Source organism: Physeter macrocephalus, chromosome 15 (assembly GCF_002837175.3).
Source record: "Physeter macrocephalus isolate SW-GA chromosome 15, ASM283717v5, whole genome shotgun sequence".
Taxonomy (NCBI): Eukaryota; Metazoa; Chordata; class Mammalia; order Artiodactyla; family Physeteridae; genus Physeter; species Physeter macrocephalus.
Window position 1 is genome coordinate 76,641,070 of NC_041228.1, and position 21,517 is coordinate 76,662,586.

At 44.3% G+C, this 21,517-nt stretch overlaps 1 protein-coding gene across 4 annotated transcripts in view; it reads right to left on the minus strand.

Moving 5' to 3' along the window:
- LYN (LYN proto-oncogene, Src family tyrosine kinase) overlaps positions 1-21,517 on the minus strand; it is a 112,045-nt gene that overhangs the window by 35,392 nt on the left and 55,136 nt on the right. For 3 of the 4 annotated variants that reach the window (XM_028500234.2, XM_055091017.1, XM_007102628.4), the window contains exons 2-8: positions 18,765-18,901; positions 15,687-15,732; positions 14,761-14,866; positions 12,871-12,969; positions 12,646-12,749; positions 11,188-11,337; positions 9,475-9,627 (exon numbers count right to left, since the gene is read on the minus strand). In XM_028500234.2, coding sequence (XP_028356035.1) covers positions 9,475-9,627; positions 11,188-11,337; positions 12,646-12,749; positions 12,871-12,969; positions 14,761-14,866; positions 15,687-15,732; positions 18,765-18,896 — 790 coding nt within the window. In that variant the 5' untranslated portion in view covers positions 18,897-18,901. The remainder of the gene's footprint in view (positions 1-9,474; positions 9,628-11,187; positions 11,338-12,645; positions 12,750-12,870; positions 12,970-14,760; positions 14,867-15,686; positions 15,733-18,764; positions 18,902-21,517) is intronic. The other variant, XM_028500235.2, reaches the window with a different exon arrangement.

Consider the following 21,517-nt stretch of genomic DNA (forward strand, 5'->3'; position numbering starts at 1 on the left):
ACCCTTGTATGTTGCTGGTGAGAGACTAACCCGGACGACAGCTTTGGAAATTAAGTCTGCAGCATTTCGTGGAGTTGAAGATTCATACACCTGTGATCCAGCAAATCCACTCCTGGTCATCTAGAGAAACTCATGTACCCTCGCGCCAACCAGCACAAAAATGTTCCCAGTAGCCTTGCTCGCAGTAGCCAAAACGTGGGAGCGACTCCAATGCCATCAATAAATAGTGAGAAATAGGTAGGATTCCTTGACATAAAGTTCAAAACCTGGCAAAACTAAACTGTACTGTGCACACACACCCCCATATTCAGAAATAGCAGAACTACAAAGAAGTCAGGAAATTATGGCAGAGTCAGAACAGCAGCTACCTTCGGGGGACAGGCGGGGTTGTGGCTGGAAGGGGGTGAGTGGGCGCTTCGGGCTGCGACCTCAGTGGTCACCACACGGGTTTTCATGTTGTCATTAGCTACGAAATCCAACATTTGTGTGCTATGCACTTTTCTGTCTGCTTGTCACATTACATAGCAACCAAAGAGAAAGGAGCACAGCTGCTCTCCCTCTGTTGTCATAAAAGCCACAGGACTCATTCAGACCTTCACATAAGATAAAATTATGGGTAGAGGATGAAGAGAAAAATGCTTTCCAAGCGTAGGGGGAAAAGTTAGCAGGAAATACTGCAGCTGCTAAAGATATTAAAAATGCTGATAAAGAGTTTGAGATGAACAGTGAATAAAACAGCTGTGTCAAACACAGCTCCAGGATGGCAACGGCTTCCGCCCTGTGGCCTCTTAGGGCTGTGCCGTTTGCACGATAGGGCAGGTTTCCACCTGCACTAAAGGCATGATTTTTATTCAGTGCTAAGGATCAAATTGTACTTTACCAAGATATTCCCTGGTAGTGGCAGGTTCACACCAGTCACAGAGATTTGGATTGTCATTACAGATGGAAACATACACATTACTAGGTACAAAATAGACAAGGACCTACTGTATAGCACACGGAACTCTGCTCAACAGTTTGTAATAACCTAGAAGAGAAAAGAATCCGAAAAAGATTCTTATATGTAACTGAATCACTTTGCTGTATACCTGAAACTAACACAACACTGTAAATCGACTATACTTCAATAAAAATAAATAAATTTTTAAATAAACAAATAAATAAAAAGGAAGTTGCAAAGCGATTTTAAAAAATCTTTTGAAGGTAGTAAATAATTTCGTGTGGGTGCTGCTCTCTGCCACAGGTAAAGAAAGCCGAGAAAGCTCCAACTCCAGGTGTGACTAACTTGTTTAAAAGAGCCTAACTACCACAAAATGGATGGTGGTTTTACAAAAGATGCACGTAGTTGATTTTAGAAGGTGGCTGGTGATTTATTTCAATGCAGCTGGCTCCTATGAAAATTGATCAAGCAAAATTCAACGCAAAATCAGCTTCCTTTCTTTCCCAAAGTCTCTTCAGAGACCAAGTGGCAACAGGAAACATCACCCTTCGTGTCACTGTTGCGTCAGTTCCCTGGGAATCCAACAGTCCACTGAGGAAAACGTGTCTCCAAGCGAGATGTCAGAGGATCACCGCGACAAGAGGAAACAGCTTGAGGGAGAAACTCCTTTCTTTTATTCCGCCCCCAGAACAGACCACTTCCTCGTATTTGTCTACGGTGCTTCAGACCAAAAAACCCAGACAATAAAGTGTGCCTGGGAGTCTATGAGCCACTTCTCACGCTTGACGAAAATATTCACTTACTTAGTTAACAGGGTTACAATTTTTAATGGCTGTCCTTTTTATATCAATGAGCAAAGCTAGCCAGCTTATTCCTTGAGAAGTAAAAACTAAATTCTGGCAGCTCTAAATTGCACAGACCTTGCTCTTAATGGGTCCCTCGGTCAGAACGAGACGTGCAGACACACACGGGATAGGGGCATCCTGTGACCTGCTTCGCAGCACAGCACCCCCCAATATTCTTTTGGTATTATTCCCCAGCATTCCTCTGCTAAATGCATTCAACAAATTGACGTAATTTCAGCGGCTAAGGAAGAGCTCCCTGGCTGGTAGCCAGAATCACAGAACCATGCTTGCACGAGATCCCAGATCAAAACTTTCTATTGTTTTTCTTTCCTCTTCTTTCTTTTCCTTCCTTCCCTCCCTTTCTTCTTTTCTTTCTTTAATACAAAACTAGAAGGAGAAAGGCACAATTAAAAAACAAACGACTTTCGATCGCAATATCCTGGCAGTGATATTATGCTATAGTTTTGCAAGATGTTACTATTGGTGGAAACTGTGTAAAGACTACATGGGACCTCTCTGTATTATTTCTTTTATATATACGATAGCTTTATTGAAATATAATTCATATACCATATCATTTTCCCATTTAAAATATACAATTCGGGGCTTCCCTGGTGGCGCAGTGGTTGAGAATCTGCCTGCCAATGCAGGGGACATGGGTTCGAGCCCTGGTCTGGGAAGATCCCACGTGCCGCGGAGCAACTAAGCCCGGGCGCCACAACTACGGAACCTGTGCTCTAGAGCCCGCGAGCCACAACTACTGAGCCCGCGTGCCACGACTACTGAAGCCCGCGCGCCTAGAGCCCGTGCTCCGCAACAAGAGAAGCCACCGCAATGCGAAGCCCGCACACCGCAACGAGGAGTAGCCCCCGCTGGCCGCAACTAGAGAAAGCCCTCATGCAGCAACGAAGACCCAACACAGCCAAAAATAAATAAACAAATAAATTTAAAATATACAATTCAGGACTTCCCTGGTGGCCCAGTGGTTAAGACTCTGCACTTCCACTGCAGGGGGCACGGGTTCAATCTCTGGTTGGGGAACTAGAATCCCACATACCGCACGGCACGGCCAAAAATAATATTAATATAATAACATAAATTTAAATAATTTATTTTAAATAAATAAAATTTAAATAAATTTAAATAATAACTTTAAAATAAAATATACAACTCACTGGCTTTTGTATATTCAGATTTGTGGTACCATCACCACAATCAATTATTAGGACATTTTCCTGGCCCCAAAAGAAACCCCGTACCCATTAACAATCACGTCTACATCCTCCCATTCCCCCACCTGAGGCAACCACTCCTCTACTTTGTCTCTACGGATCTGCCTATTCCAGACATGTCACATACTTAGAATCACACGATACGTGGTCCTTTGTATCTGGTTTCTTTCCTTTATCATCATGTTTTCAAGGGTCGTCCATGTTGTAACACGTATCAGGACTTTATTTCTTTTTATTGCCAAATAATATTCCATTGCATGGATACACCACATTTTGTTTATCCATCATCAGCTGATGGACACCTGGGCTGTTTACACTCTTTGGCTATTATGAATAGTGCTCTTACTTATGAACATTTTGTAAAAGTGTTTGTGTGAACAGATGTTTTCATTTCTGTATTATTTCTGACAACTGCATGTGACTCTACAGTTATCTCAAAATAAAAAGTTTAATTAAAAAAAAAACAGCAAGAAACAGCTTGTGTTGAGGGGGAAATCCTGGGTAATTTCTCGTCTCTATTTCATAGCCTTTGCTCTAATTTATCATACTATCTTCATAATAAAATTAAGTATTTAATAATAACAACAGTTCTTAAATGCTGTCAACTGTATTAAATGCTTACCTGTATCATCGCATTCAATTTTTATACCATCCCTACAGGCTAGGTTCTATTATAACCCCCACTTCAAGTGAGCCTCTGCTATCTCTCCCTTTTCAAACATTATTAGCAAATCAAACAAACAACCTAATTTTAAAAATGGGAAAAGAACTCGAACAGACATGTTTCCAAAGAAGATATATATACACATCAACAGTAAACACATGAAAAGATATTCAACATTAGCAATCATTAGGGAAATGCAAATCAAAACTACAATGAGACACCACCTCACATCCACTAGGATGGCTACTAACAAATGAACAAACCAACAAAAAATCCACCAGAAAATGAGAAGTGCTGGGGAAGATGTGGAGAAACGTTGGTGGGGGTGTAAATTGATGCAGTCACCAAGGAAAACAGTATGGAGGTTCCTCAAAAAACAAACATAGAACTACCATATTATGCGGCAATTCCACTCCTGGGTGTGTACCCCGCCAAAAATGGCAGCAAGGTCTCAAAGAGATATTTTTGCACTCATGTTCACGGCGGCATTATTCACAACAGCCAAAACAGTGTCCATCAGTGGATGCACGGGTACCGGAAATCCATTGTCTATGGATTACTATATGGTAATCTATATTACTGTATATTACTGTATAATTAATATTCAATGGAATATTGTTCAGCCTTAAAAATGGAAGGAAATTCTTACATACACCTACAGTATGGATGAACCAGGAGGACATTATGCTGAATGAAATAAGCTGGTCTCACACACACACACACACACACACACACACACACACACACACACACAGACAAATAACTGTAGGATGTCACTTATCCGGGGTTCCTAGAGCAGTCACACTGTTAGAAAGTAGAGTGGTGGTTAACTGCGGCTGGAAGGAGGGGGCAAGGACAGTTGTGTTTAACGATGTTAGAGCCCCAGTTCTGCAAGATGAAAGTTCTGAAAATTGGTTTTACAGAGTGAATGTCCATACCAGTCCTGAACTATACACTTAAAAATGGCTACGGTGGTGAATTTTAACACACACACACAAACATGATCAACAAACCTATCCAAATGCTGAATTTTCCCGAGATTTTTAGCCTCTTTCAAAGAGTCTAAATAAAAAGTAGCACTCTGGAGAGACCAATTACATCTTTTCCATGGTCCCATTCTCCTCTCCTCCAAACCTCAGTTTCTCCCAGGCACCACCTGGGTACACGTTAAATAAAACTCCTCTAAACTCAGCATTGGCATTCAGCACGTGGAAGCCCATGAATGGGAGAGGGTGGATGGGCAGGGTGATTTAGCTCAGCTGGAACTGGAAGCAAAGACGTTTTCTCCACCCCAGAAAGGACCAGTGGCTTGAGCTCCAGGTGACAACTGCAGCACAGCCTCGAGCCGCTGAACAGAAATTGGCTCAGAGGCTCAGAGCCGGGCTGAGAGCAGGTCTTCTCAGGCGTGGGCCCTCCCCTGCTGCCTTGCTCTGAGGACCTGTGAGCTCGCACCCTCAGCGTCTTTGGGCTGTACGAGCTGGGCTGGCACATGGCACCGGTGGGCACCCCCATGGTGGAGCTGGTAAAGAGCTTACCATTCCACTTGCTAGTAGCCCTTGGGAAAATTTTAAGAAAACACAAGAGGGCTATCACAATCTCTTCCCCCTGAAACTGGTAACTTCTCAGACCAGCCGATCTGATCTCTTGGGTGCAAACAGCATGCAGTTCAATGCCTTTATCCCACTTCACAGCTGAACGCAAGGAGGGTGGAACAGACCTCCACACGACCACTCCGTATGCAGGGTTACTGTTTCAGAGCAGACGAGGACACCCCAGCAAGCTCCCTCTACTTTATCCTCAACACAGATATGCAATTCCTTTATCACCAAATATCCATAGGAAGGTCTAACTGGATTATTTATAGTTTGAACTCATAATTAAAATTGGGGGAAAATCCACTGAAATATAACTTCTAGTGACTATAGTCAAACATGGTAAGATGAAAATAATAATAAAAATAGAGCACACATAGAGCCAGACTCTGCAGGAAATACTTCAGGTACATAATCTCATTCTTCCTTGCAGCAACTGACAAGATAGTTGTTTGCTCATTTTCCTGATGAGGAAACTGAGGCCAGGGAGGTCCAACTAACTTGTAGGTAGCTTAGCAAGCGAGCGTGTCCGAGTCTCTGGGAGGCCGGAGCCGCTGGCTTCTTCCCCGCCTTGAGTGACTCTGGGTGAGCTGCTTCCCTGCTTCTCAGGGCCCTCATTCATCGATGGTGACGGTGACTCCTCCCTTCCAGCCCTACTGCTGCGAGTATGTGAGACAGTGGATGAAAATGCACTTGGAGGGGCTTCCCTGGTGGCGCAGTGGCTGAGAATCTGCCTGCCAATGCTGCAGGGGACACGGGGTCGGGCCCCGGTCTGGGAAGATCCCACATGCCGCGGAGCAACTGGGCGCGTGAGCCACAACTACTGAGCCTGCGCGTCTGGAGCCTGTGCTCCGCAGCAAGAAAGGCCGCGATAGTGAGAGGCCCGCGAACCGCGATGAAGAGTGGCCCCCGCTTGCTGCAACTAGAGCAAGACCTTGCACAGCAACGAAGACTCAACACAGCCATAAATAAATAATAAAAATAAAGGAATTCCCTTAAAAAAATAATTAAAAAAAAAAAAAAAAAGAAAGAAAATGCACTTGGAATGTGTAGCTGGGACATTCTTTTCTCCCCGTTCCCCCTGGACACTCATCTCCTCCCCACTCATGTGCAGAGAGGAAGGATGGACTTGGAGACCTAGAGGGCAGTGAAATGTAATCATGAATGTGTATTTTCCTGCCAATAAGCTCACCAAAGACACAAGTCTGGAAAGGGGAGGCGAGGGACGGAAGGCAGAGTCCCTGGGTCCCGGCCTGAGCCGGAGGTTGGAGTCGCCGTGTTTAGGGGAGGGTGGTCTGAGGACAGACGCCTGCGGCTTTCAGAGAAGTTATGGCCTCTAAGAGGGATGAGAATCCAAATGAGCAAGTAATGCTGAAACCATCTGGGGAAAGCTCTTTTGGATATTTACACAATTGAAAAGACTCTCCCTACAGGTTATTCATTAGTTACAACAGGGAATTAAAAAGTAACATTCATAATGGAGAAATCTGGTGGTCCTCCTTAAAATGAAACAGAACATTGGTAAGAATGGGACCAACCCTCATCCTGTGCCCCAGTGGACGCAGGAAGACACGGCATCGCTTAATACTTAGATGCTATTCGTGCCCAAGGGCGTAACCTGGACCAAGTCACGGGAAAAATCAGAAAATGCAAATGAGGGGCGTTCTTCCAAATGGCTGACCTGTCATGAACCATGGAGGTGGGCTGGGGGACTGTTCCAGATTCAGGGAGACTACAGACAGGTCAACTAAATGCAAACGCACGATCCTGACAGCCACGAGGACACCACTGGGGCAATGGGCGGAATCTGGATGTAGACTCTACACCAGACAGCGTGGACCAACGTGGACCTTCCCGAACGCCATCACTGTGCGGTGTGAGTTGATGGCCTTGCTCTTGGGAGACACCTGTGTAAGTACGTAGGGGTGAAATCCATCACCTCTGCAACTTACCCTCAAGTGGCTCCACCATAACAGTAAAATACGTACGTGTGTGTGTGTCTGTGTGTGTGTCTGTGTGTGTGTATAGAGAATACAGCAAAATATTAAGTGGTGAATCTAGGTGAAGAATATACAGTGTTTATAATACCTGCTCCTATTCTGTGGATTTGGAAAAAATATATTAAGAAGTAACTGCAGATACCTTGGAGGAGAAGTGGCAATTAAAAAAAAAAAAAAAAGAGCACATACCAGTTTGACAGTTCCTTCGAAAGTTAAACATAGAATTACCACATGACCCCGCAATTCCACTCCTAGGAGGATGTATATACCCAAGAGAAATGAAAACATTTGTCCACACAATAATTTGCACACGAATGTTCAGAGAAGCATTATGCATAACAGCCCAAAGGTGGAGACAACCCAAATGTTCGTCAATGGATAAATGGATAAGCTGTGGTATATCCATACAATGGAATATTGTTCGACCATAAAAGACGAAAGAAATTCTGACACAGGCTACAACATGAGTGAACCTTGAGGACATCATGCTGAGTGAGATAAGCCAGACACAAAAAGACAAACATCTGTATGATTCCACTTACATGAGGTCCCTAGGGTATCACAGACATAGAGAAAGGAAGGAGAAGGGTGGGTGTCCAGGGGCCGGGGTCGGGGGGGAAGGGGAGTGTCTAGTGTTTCCTTCTGGAGTGATGGAAGTATTTTGGTACTAGATAGAGGTGGTGGCTGCACAACCATGTGAATGTAGTAAATGTCACTGAATTGTCCACTTTAAAATGATTGATCTTATGTTACAAGAATTTTACTTCAATTTAAAAAAAAAAGGTGGATAGAGCAAGGAGGGGGAGGAGGTGATGATCTGGGCCGCAGAGGGTGGGCAAAGACACACCTAGAGCAAGATCACGCCCCCAGATCTGCGGGCCCAACCGGAAACAGAGTGCCAGGTACACACGCAGACCCCAATGAGCAAGGTGAGGTTGTGTAATCATGATTTACCTGAATTCCGTTATCATGTTCCCAAAGACTTACAGAGCAGTATGAATTAATTATATGCAGAGGCATATTTAAACCATACTTTGGCTAAAGCAGTGACAACAGGAGAAAACGGGCAAAGCTGTGACCCCCGGGGCTGAGATTTTAGAGGGAAACCTCTCCCTTGCAGACTGGCTGGGCTGGGGCTGGATGGGTTTTAAAAGCTGTCTGCCCCTTCTCTTTAGAAATGATGTTTGCTCTCACTCACACAAAGCTGGCGTGGAAACCATGATCCAGTAAAAAATAGTTTAAACAAATTCTTTTTACAAAAGAAAAAGGAATTCACAGTCATTATAAAAGCTGTAGAAAAGACAGGTGGGCAAAAAGTATCTGCTGGAGAAAGCCACTGTTATCATTTTGGTGCTTTTCTTGCCAGCCTGAGAAGGCAGTACTTAACAGTAAGGAACGATTCTCTAACGGTGAAATTTTGAGTATCTTTAGAAAGTTTCTTGGTGAGAAACTGCAATACCTGTGAGGCTTCCTATTAAGCCCACTAGTAAGGATGGTCCTAACCCAAGTGTACCGTTCCCTGAGATGCAAGCACATTCCTGCACTTAACATGTGTGTCCAGAGAATTTGGTGATGAGACAATCACAGAAGAGTAGACAGAACCACCAGGATAAATGCCCACTGCCCCCTTCCTTATAAACATTCATCCTTGGGACTTCCCTGGTGGCGCCGTGGTTAAAGGTCCGCCTGCCAATGCAGGGGACATGGGTTCAAGCCCTGGTCCGGGAAGATCCCACATGCCGCGGAGCAACTAAGCCCGTGCACCACAACTACTGACTCCGTGCACCACAACTACTGAGTCCGTGCACCACAACTACTGAAGCCTGCATGCCTAGAGCCCGTGTTCCACAACAAGAGAAGCCATCACAATGAGAAGCCCATGCACCACAACGAAGAGGAGCTCCCGCTCACCGCAACTAGAGAAAGCCCATGAGCCCAGCAACGAAGACCCAACGCAGCCAAAAATAGAAAAATAAATAAATTTATGAAAAAAAAAATTCATCCTGAAAGAGAACTACTAAGTCACGAGGAAGAGGAAGAGTCTAATCACGTAGGTTGTGTAGGCTAGTTCTTGGCACAGGTGGACAGAGGAAAACAAAAGCAGCGATGCTTCTGAGAAAACTGATAGAAATCGGCCGGAGCTCTTATTTCTCCTGCTGTCGCCCCCAGGAGGGACTCTGGCTCCAGAGCCACACACTCACCCATCCAGACTTCCCCAAACTGCCCGGCGCCGAGCTTCTTCACCAGCTTAATGGATTCCCGGGGGATCTCCCAGGCATCTTTGTCCCACGGCTTCTGTGGTTTGGGACTAATGCATGCCTTCTCCAATCTTCTGCACAAGCCATCTGACTGCTCTAATTTGAAAGAGAAAATAAACGTGGAAAAAGTCATCCCTTGTATTTTACCAGTATCTATAGGGAAGTCTGGACTATGAGTCTTATCATTTTCAACTTGCCAAGGCCTATGAACCTAAAATGCTTATAGGGTTATCTTCTGCGTAATCATGACTTTTGAAATTCTTAAATGAAAAACAATTTAAGACAGGCTTGATTTTATTCATTAGTAATGCTAACCTATAAAAATAAAAACAACAAAATGAACAGATAAACAAAGGCTTACACGTTGTCACACTTAATAGAATATTATTTTAATTACAGAACCCATGTAAGCTCTCCAGGGCACAACGGCGGGAACTTGGTCACGTCACCACGGGGCCCCAGTGCCAGAACAGGGCCAGGGCTCCACAAGCCCTCAACACACGTGCCAGATGGATAAATGGATGGGGGTAACAGAGAGGGAAGGAGGACTCCACAAAATCTGGGGTACTTGCTCTCTCCATATTTGGGGACCTAAGCAAATTTTATGTTTAATCCCTTGGAGCAGGTTGAAGAAATAAGCAGTAACAAGAGTTGCCCACTACAACTGGTCTCAAACACACAGTCATGGGTTCAGCTTAGCCAGGCTGTAGAGCAGATTGGCGACAGAGGACCACTGACAGGCCACTTCTAAATATTTTGGTGTTATTGTTATTTCTGTTTTCTTTTACCAAGAGTGATACATACTCGTGGTATGTACTTTACACACACATAGACATGTATACACTAGGACACAGTTCTACAAATTTGCATTCCTATTCCAGATACTTAAAGATGCACTGTAAAAATATGTACTATGCGAAAATAATATCCATTTTTCTCTTTGCAATTCTGGAACATTAAATGTTAAACAGCACAAACTAGGTGGGAAGGACTAGGATAATTATTCACAAAGATCAAATCTGACTTTGAATGTATACTTATATAGATTAATTTAGAAGCAATTATAGAATATCATCCTCCAACTTTATCCAAAAGAAATATGACACATTAAACATTTTATTCGGGCTTCCCTGGTGGCGCAGTGGTTGCGCGTCCGCCTGCCGATGCAGGGGAACCGGGTCCGCGCCCCGGTCTGGGAGGATCCCACATGCCGCGGAGCGGCTGGGCCCGTGAGCCATGGCTGCTGAGCCTGCGCGTCCGGAGCCTGTGCTCCGCAACGGGAGAGGCCGCAGCAGAGGGAGGCCCGCATACCACAAAAATAAATAAATAAATAAATAAAAATAATAATAATAAAAAAAAAATTAAAAAAAAACATTTTATTCAACATAGTATTGGAAGTCCTAGCCACAGCAATCAGACAAGAAAAAAATAAAATGAATTCAAATTGAAAAGGAAGAAGTAAAACTGTCACTGTTTGCAGATGACATGATAGTATGTACATAGAAAATCCTACAGATGCGACTAGAAAACTACTAGAGTTCATCAATGAACTCAATAAAGTTTCAGGATACAAAAAAATTTAATATAAATGCTTGACACCATATATTTATCACAATAGATGTATCTTTTCTTGTCTGACCTTGCATTTTCACTTACTTTGGTAATGCTTAATCATGTCACTGATACAAGGAAAAGTGATTCGTGGGGAGATGTAATAACCCCCATTGTCCAGACTTCTGATTTTGTAGTGCTTAATAACGTCACCATGCACGGGGTCATAATCTCTGACAGACAGAGAGTAACTTCCTGTGGGGGAAGAAGTACAAGCAAAGATTACACTTACATTTTGTAAGTAAGATTGGCATTAATAATGGGGGAGGGGAGGATTCGGAGTTTGGGATTAGCAGATGCAAACTAGTATGTATAGGATGGATAAACAACAAGGTCCTACTGTATAGCACAGGGAACTATATTCCATATCCTGTGATAGACCATAATGGAAAATAATATGAAAAAGTATATATGTATAATGGAATCACTTTGCTGTACAGCAGAAATTAACATAACATTGTAAATCAACTATACTTCAATAAAATATTTTTTAAAAGGTTGGTATTATACACACCGTGGACACATTTTGCCATAAAAATATGCAAAATATAAATTGAGCAGGTATATAGTGCATAATTTTAAAGTCTTATAAAAAGTCTACTTGACAAAGCTAGTGTTTTGTTTGCTGTGAAGCTTACCAACACACTTTTTCTTCTTTGTGATGGGATTTTAAAAAATTATTTTGCTGAATTGAAAAGTTATTTTGATTTTCTTTCTCTTAAAATTTCAAGTTTTATACTAAATAATAATTTAAGAGGCTCAGTAAACATAAAGCATGGTAAAAAAATAGCCATAATTATGTCTGCTTTTATGTTACTTTTAGTAGCAAAACTAATAATTTGAGCTTGTTATTTGTTATCAGATTATAAAACTTTCACTACCAGAACATAGTACAGGCATATCTCAGAGATATTGTGGGTTCAGTTCCAAACCACCTCAAGAAAGCAAATACCCTAATAAAGTAAATCACACAAACTTTTTGGTTTCCCAGGGCATTAAAGACGTTATGTTTACACTGTACTGTAGTCTATTAAGTGTTCAATAGCATAAGTTTAAAAAAACAACATATATACTTTAATTAAAGAAACACTTTATTGCTAAAAATTGCTAACTATCATCTGATCCTTCAGTGAGTCATAATAGTAACATCAAAGATCACTGATCACAGATCACCATCACAAATATAATAATAAAGAAAAAGTGTGAAATACTGCAAGAATTACCAAAATGTGACACAGAGACACATTTGCTCATGAAGTGAGCAAATGCTCTTGGAAAAATGGCACCAATAGGCTTGCTCAATGCAGGGTTACCACAAACCTTCAGTTTGTAAAAAACTGCAGTATTTGCAAAGCACAATACAGTGAAGCCAATAAAACGAGGTCTGCCAGTAATTGACTTTTTTTCCCCCCAAAATTCTTTTTTTTCCCCAGGATTCTAGAATCGTTTCTAAGAATGATTTCCTAAACAGTGTTTTATAAGAGGCCTTATGTCACTGCCTACCTTTTAACGTTTCACTTTCTCTGATAAGAAAAGCTCCAGCGCTGTTCCCTGGTGCCAGAAGCTGCCTTTCTGCATCTTTCCTGGTTATATCCTTGAAAAACCACCTGAGAAGACATATTAACATTTCATGGGTGTTTCAATCCCGGGAAGGAAAAAGACGAAGAATAAACAAGAAACCCAGAGCGACAAACAGAACGGTCCCAGACGACATGGGAAAGGACTCACTCTTCCGTTTCCAAGGTGTTGACTTTGGCTACATAGTTGCTGGGGATGAAGCCTTCTCTCTTTGTCGAAAGGGATTTAGCTTTCCACCATTCTCCATGCCTGGAATAGAAACACGCATCCAAAAGGGTTTGTATTCAATGACTCAAGAACGACAAGAGCAATTGTCTTAATGCGTCTGCAACTGTCTTGCAGGGTGAGGGAGGGTGGGGAAGACCCCTGGCAACCCAGAATCCAGGGAGGAAGTTCATGCTTCTGGCTAAAACATAAATACGTTTAGCGACGGAAGCCAAAGAAAACAGTCTCGCGACTGAAGTGTGGGTCGCTGTCCTCAGAGCTGCCATTTGGTGAAAATGGTTCCCATCTTGCAGAAACAAAAAGCTCACATCTAAGAAACACTGTAAGGTCCTTACAGAAATGGGAGTCAAGGGAATAAAGGGCCACAGTTCCTATGTTATAAACTCCTTCGTTAAAACATCTCATTTCCATAGACACGAGCCATGGGAAAAAGAAATAGAAAACCATAAAATAATCCCAAGCAGCTAGGCCTCATCACCACACTCTCATCTTCTGTGAGAGGTGTGGAGCCGGGGAAGGGGCTGGGGAGGGAGGAATGGACGGGTCCCTGTGAGCCTCAACTATGTTCCCCATCAGATTCCCACAACCAGACGGCACCCTCGTCTGCAAGACGTGAAGGACAATTACAGCTGCCACTAGGCTGTGGTCCACTACACGCGCCATGTGCCATGTGCCATGTGCCACGCTTATACATATGTACACACATAATCTTCACATCAACCGCATGACAGAGGTATTGCTGTTCCCGGTTCATAAGTGAAGACACTAAGGTGTAGAGTTGAAGTGACCTGTCAAGGTCACACAGCTATCAGGTGGCAGGGCCAGGATGTGGCTCAAGTTCACACTCAGCCAGGAACGGACGACTGCTCTCAGCCACTCAACACCATAAACTGAATCAGGGTCTCCCTCCTTCAACCAACCAAGGGTGTCCCGGTTGGCAGGCCAAGGCGACGCCATATGAAAGATTACTAGAATTCCTGGAGTTCATTATTCTCAGCACAGTGCTGAGCCCTGTGGTCTGAGCAGGGCCACAGGTCTGTGAGTCAGCCGGGAGGGGTCAAGGAACTGATGACCAAGCATCTTCACAGAAACGCTAAATGCTGAGTGGGGACTCTCCCGAGACGATCACTGCTTCAGCACCACACCCTGAGGAGTCACACTCAGTCTTAATGTGAGTAAAATAACGAAATAAAAATGGTAAGGGGCTTCCCTGGTGGCGCAGCGGTTGAGAATCCGCCTGCCAAGGCAGGGGACACGGGTTCGAGCCCTGGTCCGGGAAGATCCCGCATGCCGCGGAGCAATGAAGCCCGTGCGCCACGACTACTGAGCCTGAACTCTAGAGCCCGCGAGCCACAGCTACTGAGCCCGCGAGCCACAACTACTGAAGCCCGCGCGCCTAGAGCCCGTGCTCCGCAACAAGAGAAGCCACCGCAACGAGAAGCCCGCGCACCGCAACGAAGGGTAGACCCCGCTCGCCGCAACTAGAGAAAGCCCGCGCGCAGCAACGGAGACCCAACTCAGCCAAATAAGTAAATAAATAAATAAAAATTTTTTAGAAATGGAATTAAAATAACATGCAAACTCCACATAGACCCGAACCTCTTAAGGCAGCTCCCAAGTCTGGGAGGAAAGAAAGGGAAATCCCTTGGCAAGTGCTCACAGCAAAGCTTAAGAGGAAAATCTCTCTAGCCCTGCTCCTTCGGGCAGCAAGGAGGCTGGGGGCCCCATGCCCACCCCAGAGGGGTGTCTGCTGCACTGTGCTGCTGGCGGCCAAGCCAGGGCAGCAGGCGGGGGGCAATGCCTGGGTGCACTTACTCCTCCAGGACTTTCATCTTCTCTCCTTTCTTGAAGGACAGGTCGTCTGGGTGGATGCCATCATAGGGGTACAATGCGACCACGATGTCTCCTTGCTCCTCCGGATCTGAAAATGAAGAATGCAAGCGAAGACCTTGGAGAATCCACAGCAGAAATGTTGTAACAAATGCATGTGTCGTGGGGCACAGAGGATGCAGTGAGGCACTGAGAGACGGCAGCTGGACTATAAAGACCTGCTTCCTTCCTAGCGGGGCTCAGGGCCCACGTGGTCCACGGTCGGTCACGTACTGCGCACACTGGTACCGTGTTTGTCATCTCAAATCACATGGACCTACGACCACAATAACTTCCAACTCTAGGTTTAAGAAATGATACACCCATGCTCATAGCAGAGTTATTTACAAAAGCCAACACACTGTGATGAATGGATAAACGAAATGTGGTCTATACATACAACAGAATATTATTCGGCCTTAAAAAGGAGGAAGATTCTGACGGATGCCACAACATGGATGAACCTGGAAGACATTAGGCCAAGTGACAAAAGCCAGCCACAAAAGGACAGATACTGCTTGATTCCACTTAGGCGAGACCCCTGGAGTCGCCAAACTCATAGAGACAGAATGTAGAATGGTGTGACTCCCAGAAGCTGGGAGGAGGACGGACGGGAGCTCCATGTTTGATGGGCACAGAGTTTCAGTTTGGGATGAGGGAAAGTTCTGGAAATGGATGGAGGTGATGGTTGCACAACAGTGTGAAGGTACTTAGTGCTACTGAACTGAACGCTTCAATGGTTAAGATGATAAATTGTACGCTATGTATATTTTTTCACAAGAAAAAGAATAAAATCAACAGAAACACCCAGGACAACTACTTTACAGAGGCTCTAACAGTAAAGAAACGGCCATGCTGCCGTGAAAACGTACCTGTATTTTGAAACCTCTGTCCTGGTAAAAGCTGAGAGTCTGCAACCTACGAGAGAAGATTTGTTAGAAAAATACATTTTTATGTTTAGCTTTTTACACTTACATTCGCGTTGAATGTTGCATCATTTTCTAACAGAGGCGAATGGGGTTTAGATTTGTTCATTCATTAAGCCAGGGAGAAGAGGAGGGCCAAGGAGCAGTCCTGTGGAGCTGCGTCCTGACCTCCACAGCCCAGGGAACGGCTTTTCCCTCTCCAGCGGCCATGGGCCTGGCGGCAGGAAATGACCAGGGCTCTGGACAGTGGCTGCAAAAGCTGCTGACCCACTCAGCACCCTCCCTCTGATTTGGTACCAGACCCCTAATATTATTGGGGGAGGCAACGTGCCCAGCTAAATGGTGATGCTTTCCGATTCTCCAGCATTCTATGCAGATGCGGAAGGAGCTTATCCGCAAGCAGGTCGTGTGGGGCTTTGGGCCTGACTCTAGTATTCCCTGGCCCTCTTCTTTCTGCCTAGAAGAAGGTAACGAACTGGGGTCTCAGCAGTATGGAAACCAGTCACCAGAGACAGCAGAGAAAAAGACAGAGAGGGGGCCCTGGGGGTCACCCGGGGCCCTGGTGACCTTGTGGAAGTGCCACCGGCCCAGGACTGCTGATCTTCACAGCTCCCAGACTTGTCTTAAAAACTGCGGTCAGGGCTCGGTCTCTAGCGGCTGAGAACAAGTGCCAACAGATCCGGGCTTCCTGTGTCCGACCCTGATTCTGTTACGGGGACAGATGGCATCCCTGTTATTTTAGTTGAGAGACGAATTATCAGGAAGGGTCTGGTGGTACAAAGCCCACCTCAATCACCTTTTAAATCAAATCCCTTTTTCCCTCAGTGACCGTGGGGAGGATGTGTAAGACCTCCTGAGCTTCTTTTAGAGAAGGTACTGTCAGAGGCTTACACCCACAAATCACGTTTCTCCTTGACTAAAGTGATTTAATGGAATGGAGACCAGAACAGTTGGTACTGCAACTTAAATTTCTGATGAAAGTCAGCCCGTACAATCTCTGGGGGCGGGGGGGCATTACGTTTTTCCGGTATCAGAAAATCTTGGGTCCATATTATCCTTCAATGCTGATTTCAAGAAGCTTTACACTGATTTTTAAACTCATTTAGATGTGCATAATTCGGGTGCACGATCAACTTTAAATGAGTTAGAGGAAACAAGATGAGAAACTGATTAAATCATTTTGAAAGCAGCAAGCTGATTTTCAAAGATCAAAGAGTCCTTAATTGACAAATGTTTTAACACACTTTTTATAAGACCAAAACACGTGTATGGAACTCATCTTTCATCACTCTTTTTCTATAAAATGTCTTTTTCTTAGAGTGTTGTTGAATTTGCACCAGTTCAGCCCTGATGTCACATCACACCGCCTGTAGTCAATCCAGGGGTGGATTTTGGGCATGTCTGGCCGGAGCTGAGTGTTATCTATGGAATAAAGCCAACTGTCTGGTTCATAAACAAGGGCATCTGTGACCACTGAAGGCACAAGGAAGCGCTCCCGGTGTGTGGGACGGAACTGAGAGACTTCAAACATGTTGACTACTTCTGCTTTCTAACTTAACTTTTAACCTCCTTTACTCTTAAGAAGAGGGAAAACGGTGCATAAGTTTGTACTGCTTTCCTTTGCTTTTCTGAATAAAGGACATCTTCTTTCATCACGTAAGAAAAATGGGGGTTTTAAAGCATGTAAAATCTATAGCACATGAGACCATAAAAAGCCAGATCCTTTTTATGAGAACTTTGAAGTCTATAATAAGAAAACTATTTGTGAGTCCAATTCCTGTATCATTTCACTTTCTATTAGTCATATTTTCATATTTCCATAGAATAGTTCCACATCTATACCTATTTATGCGATGTGTTTTTAAATATTACATTTATATATTTATGATCACTAAATTATTAAAGTTATCAATAATCTTATACATTTTGAGTTTCTGTATATAAAATTACAATGTTAATGTATCTGTCTAGAAATATCAAGTATGGTAATTACGAGCATAATATATTCACTCTTCATCTCCACTTCTTTTTAAGAAGGCCAACGGTGACTCATCAATTTCAGTAGTGACATGTGACTTTGGCACAAGTCAACCTGCTGCATAATGCGGAATGAGGGGGAGAGGGCTGGCAGAGGGTGTGACAACAATAGCATACTTCTGGAATGCCAAGGCATTCAAAAACGTGTCAGATTAGAGAAACTATGAAAACTCTTAACGAAGGCATTTGGGCTAACGTGGAATAAGCTACTTCCAGCTTAAATGCTGAGGAAGTCCATAAAAACCAGGCAATGGGAGATATACGTACATACATATAGTGAGTGAATAGATGGAGAGGATATAAAATCTGAAATAAAGTGCATTTAAGGTTGTAATTATCCAAAACTCTGCTCCTCTCTCCCATGAAATGCGGCATTAGTCCTTCATTTGCCAAGCATTTCTCAGAGGCATCAGACAGCACATCACTCATATAAAAATGCTGGTACAGATATCTGTGTAAGGTTAGAAGGCAGAATTAGTTGTGCTTTAAAAAAAAAAATCTTTTAATTCTCTGTAATAAGTCATGACAGCTTCAGTGTTTGTACTATTTTGAATTAATTCAAGAACAACAAGATGGGATAAAGTATGATACACCAAAGGACCTATTTTGGCTTCTGACTTGAATCCAGCATTTCCTTCTAATCTCACTACCTATCCTAAGTCACACCAGCTCAGGTACATGTCTTTATATATAAAGAGTGGGTCTTCACACCAGGGATAGGAAAGGTGATTACCTCCACACATAAGAAGGTGACCAAAGCCCCCTTTATTGTACATTAAGTGGCCTGGTTATCCTGAAAATATTTATAAACTCTTTAAAGGATTAAGTTACAAAGCACATCAAAAATTATTGGAGGCCCAAGTAATTGACATGATTTCTTTTTTTTTTTTTTTTTTTTGCATGCACATGGTACAGATTTGGTGTTTAAATTACGCAGCCATGCTTTGATCCTGCTGTGGGAATGCTCCCCTGAGACTATCTACTTACTGGCCTTTGCTGTTTATTGGACGTTGGATCTCTCACATAAATAGTTCGGTCAGTATTACGTACTGGTTGAGTCTTCAAATCTATTCCATCGTCTTTCAGATTGTCTTTCCTTTTTGATTTTATACATCCCATAGTTCCTGTTGGAATACAAAAGCCATGGCATTGTTTTACCATTCCAGAACTGGCTTCAAGCCACCAAAATCTCTCCATTAACGAAGAGTTAGAAAAATACGCTTTTATTCTTCATTGCGGATGGTTTAACAAGCTCAAAGGTGGACACTGTTCACAAACTGGCTGCTTGTTCACGCATTTGTTCATTCTTTCATTCACAAACGATTTCCTGAGCATCAGTTTTATGTCAGCAAGATATAACTCCTGCCCTAAAGACGCTCATATTCCTGTGGCGAAGACGGGTCAATTAAAATTACAATACGATGTGGCAAGTCAATGACAGAGGCTGCACAGGACATAGGAAAAGACATCGGACTCAGGCAAGCGGAAAAGGATGTGGGCAGGGAAGCGTCCTGAAGGAAATGCTCCGTGAGTCAGAATGGGAGTGATGTCAGCCAGGTGGCAAAGTCAGTAAAGGGATTCCAGGAAGAAGGAACTTCACATGCAAAGTATTGGCCCTGAGATAACAAGGTCCCTTCAGGGAACTAGTTCAAGTTGAGCCCTTCAGGGAACTAGTTCAAGCTGACCCCCTCAGGGAACAAGGAGGGAAGTCCAGGAGTTGGGCTGGAGAGGGAGGCACAGCTGAAGACAGATGTCACCGTGCAAGGTGAAGTGAGGGGACCTGGGGCTTCAAAGGCAAGCGTGACTGCGAGGCAGAAGGCATAGAATCTGGCTCTAACCAAAAGTGGCTTAGGGGCCTGGGGCAATGGTGGTGGCCTTCACCAAGACTGGAAATAAAAGAAGAGGCACAGGTATGGAGGAAAGATGCTTGCAGGAACACCCAAACAATCACATCCTGTACGCTTCCCAGTGAGACTAGTGAGCCTGGAAACCAGGAGAGATGTCCGAGCCAGAGGCACAAAAGGGTGCCGTCAGCAAGCCTAAGGCTTCAGGGAAGAACCGCCGACAGAGCGGGGGCTTGTGCGGGCAACCAGACAGGCGGAGCCACCCCTCTAAACGCTAGACTCTTATTCGTCTATTCAGTTAACACTAGGATGTGTAGAGCGCCACCCAAAGCACTCTGGGGACGCCAAAGATGATTTTAAAACTGAAATCGGGTATGAATATTGCCGTACAGTACAGCCTCGTGGTCAAATCTATACATTGAAAACAAAACAAAATGTTATGAGCTCCATTAGAAGGTCTTAGAGGGCAGCGTTCCCAAACCTGAAGGCACACCGGAATCGTCTAGGCTCACAGAACAGACTCCCTGGACACAGTCCAGGAAGTTCTCCTGGGCCCGGGGAGGGGGGCGGGGGGCGGGGGGCGGGTGCTCTCCAGCGATCTGTGTCATTCTGAAGCACTGCCAAGGGGGACCCCTGCCTAGAACTTTAGAGGACGATAGATGGATGGTTCCACGTGGGGAAGGCGGGCGGTGGTTATTCGGAATACCTCCTGTTGTACAGAGAAACCTCAGGGGCTCTTCTCTGAACTGTCATCCTCTCTGCATTGTCGCCCTAGCTCATCCTGCGTTTGGTCCTGCAGGCTCCCAGGAGGTCTGCGACCTTCACCTTGTTTATCATTTCATTGGTTGACGTAGGAAGCCTCTAAGGACAGTCACACCCCTTTCTGAAAGTAGCGAGCTGTAGTTCCCAAAATAAAGGGGAAGCAAGTACTCCTTTGACTCAAAATAGGACAGTTTTTTGGTTTTTTTTTTTTTTTTCATTTGCTAAAGTTTCTGAAATGGAGATGGGTTTTCTAGTTGATCTGTAAATAAACAGGGGAGTTCTTTTCGGACCAGTCCCACCCTCATCCTCCAAAGAAGCTGTGTTTAAAGCATCCGCATTAAAACGGTGATGCCTGAAGGAGGCAACTCGGTAGCGGAAAAGGCCACCCCCGCGCGGATCCCCGACGGCGCCCCGAGCTGCGAGGGGAGGAGCCCGGCGGGTCCCCAGGACGCATGCGCGCCCGGCCCAGGCAGCGTGGCTTTCCCCGGGCCCGCTTTTCTCCCCGGGCCCTAGGCGGCTGGGTCACTCTCTTTTTTCCAGATCTGGACCCAAATGTTACCTCCCCACAGGTCTTCCCAACCAGCCTACTGAAAAGGCCACCGCTCTGCCCACTCCTCACGCTTCACACTCTCATTTTTCTTATTAAGACGGCCGTTCCGTTACACGTGGGTTTCTTTTTTTTTTTTAAACATCTTTCTTGGAGCATAATTGCTTTACAATGGTGTGTTAGTTTCTGCTGTATAACAAAGTGAATCAGCTCTACGTATACATATGTCCCCATATCCCCTCCCTCTTGCGTCGCCCTCCCACCCCTCTAGATGGTCACAAAGCACCGAGCTGATCTCCCTGTGCTATGCGGCTGCTTCCCACTAGCTATCTATTTACATTTGGTAGTGTATATATGTCCATGCCACTCTCTCACTTTGTCACAGCTTACCCTTCCCCCTCCCCATATCCTCAAGGCCATGCTCTAAACGGGAATAAAAACAAAAATAAACAAATGGGACCTAATGAAACTTAAAAGCTTCTGCACAGCAAAGGAGACCATAAACAAGACCAAAAGACAACCCTCAGAATGCGAGAAAATAGTTGCAAATGAAGCAACTGACAAAGGATTAATCTCCAAAATTTATA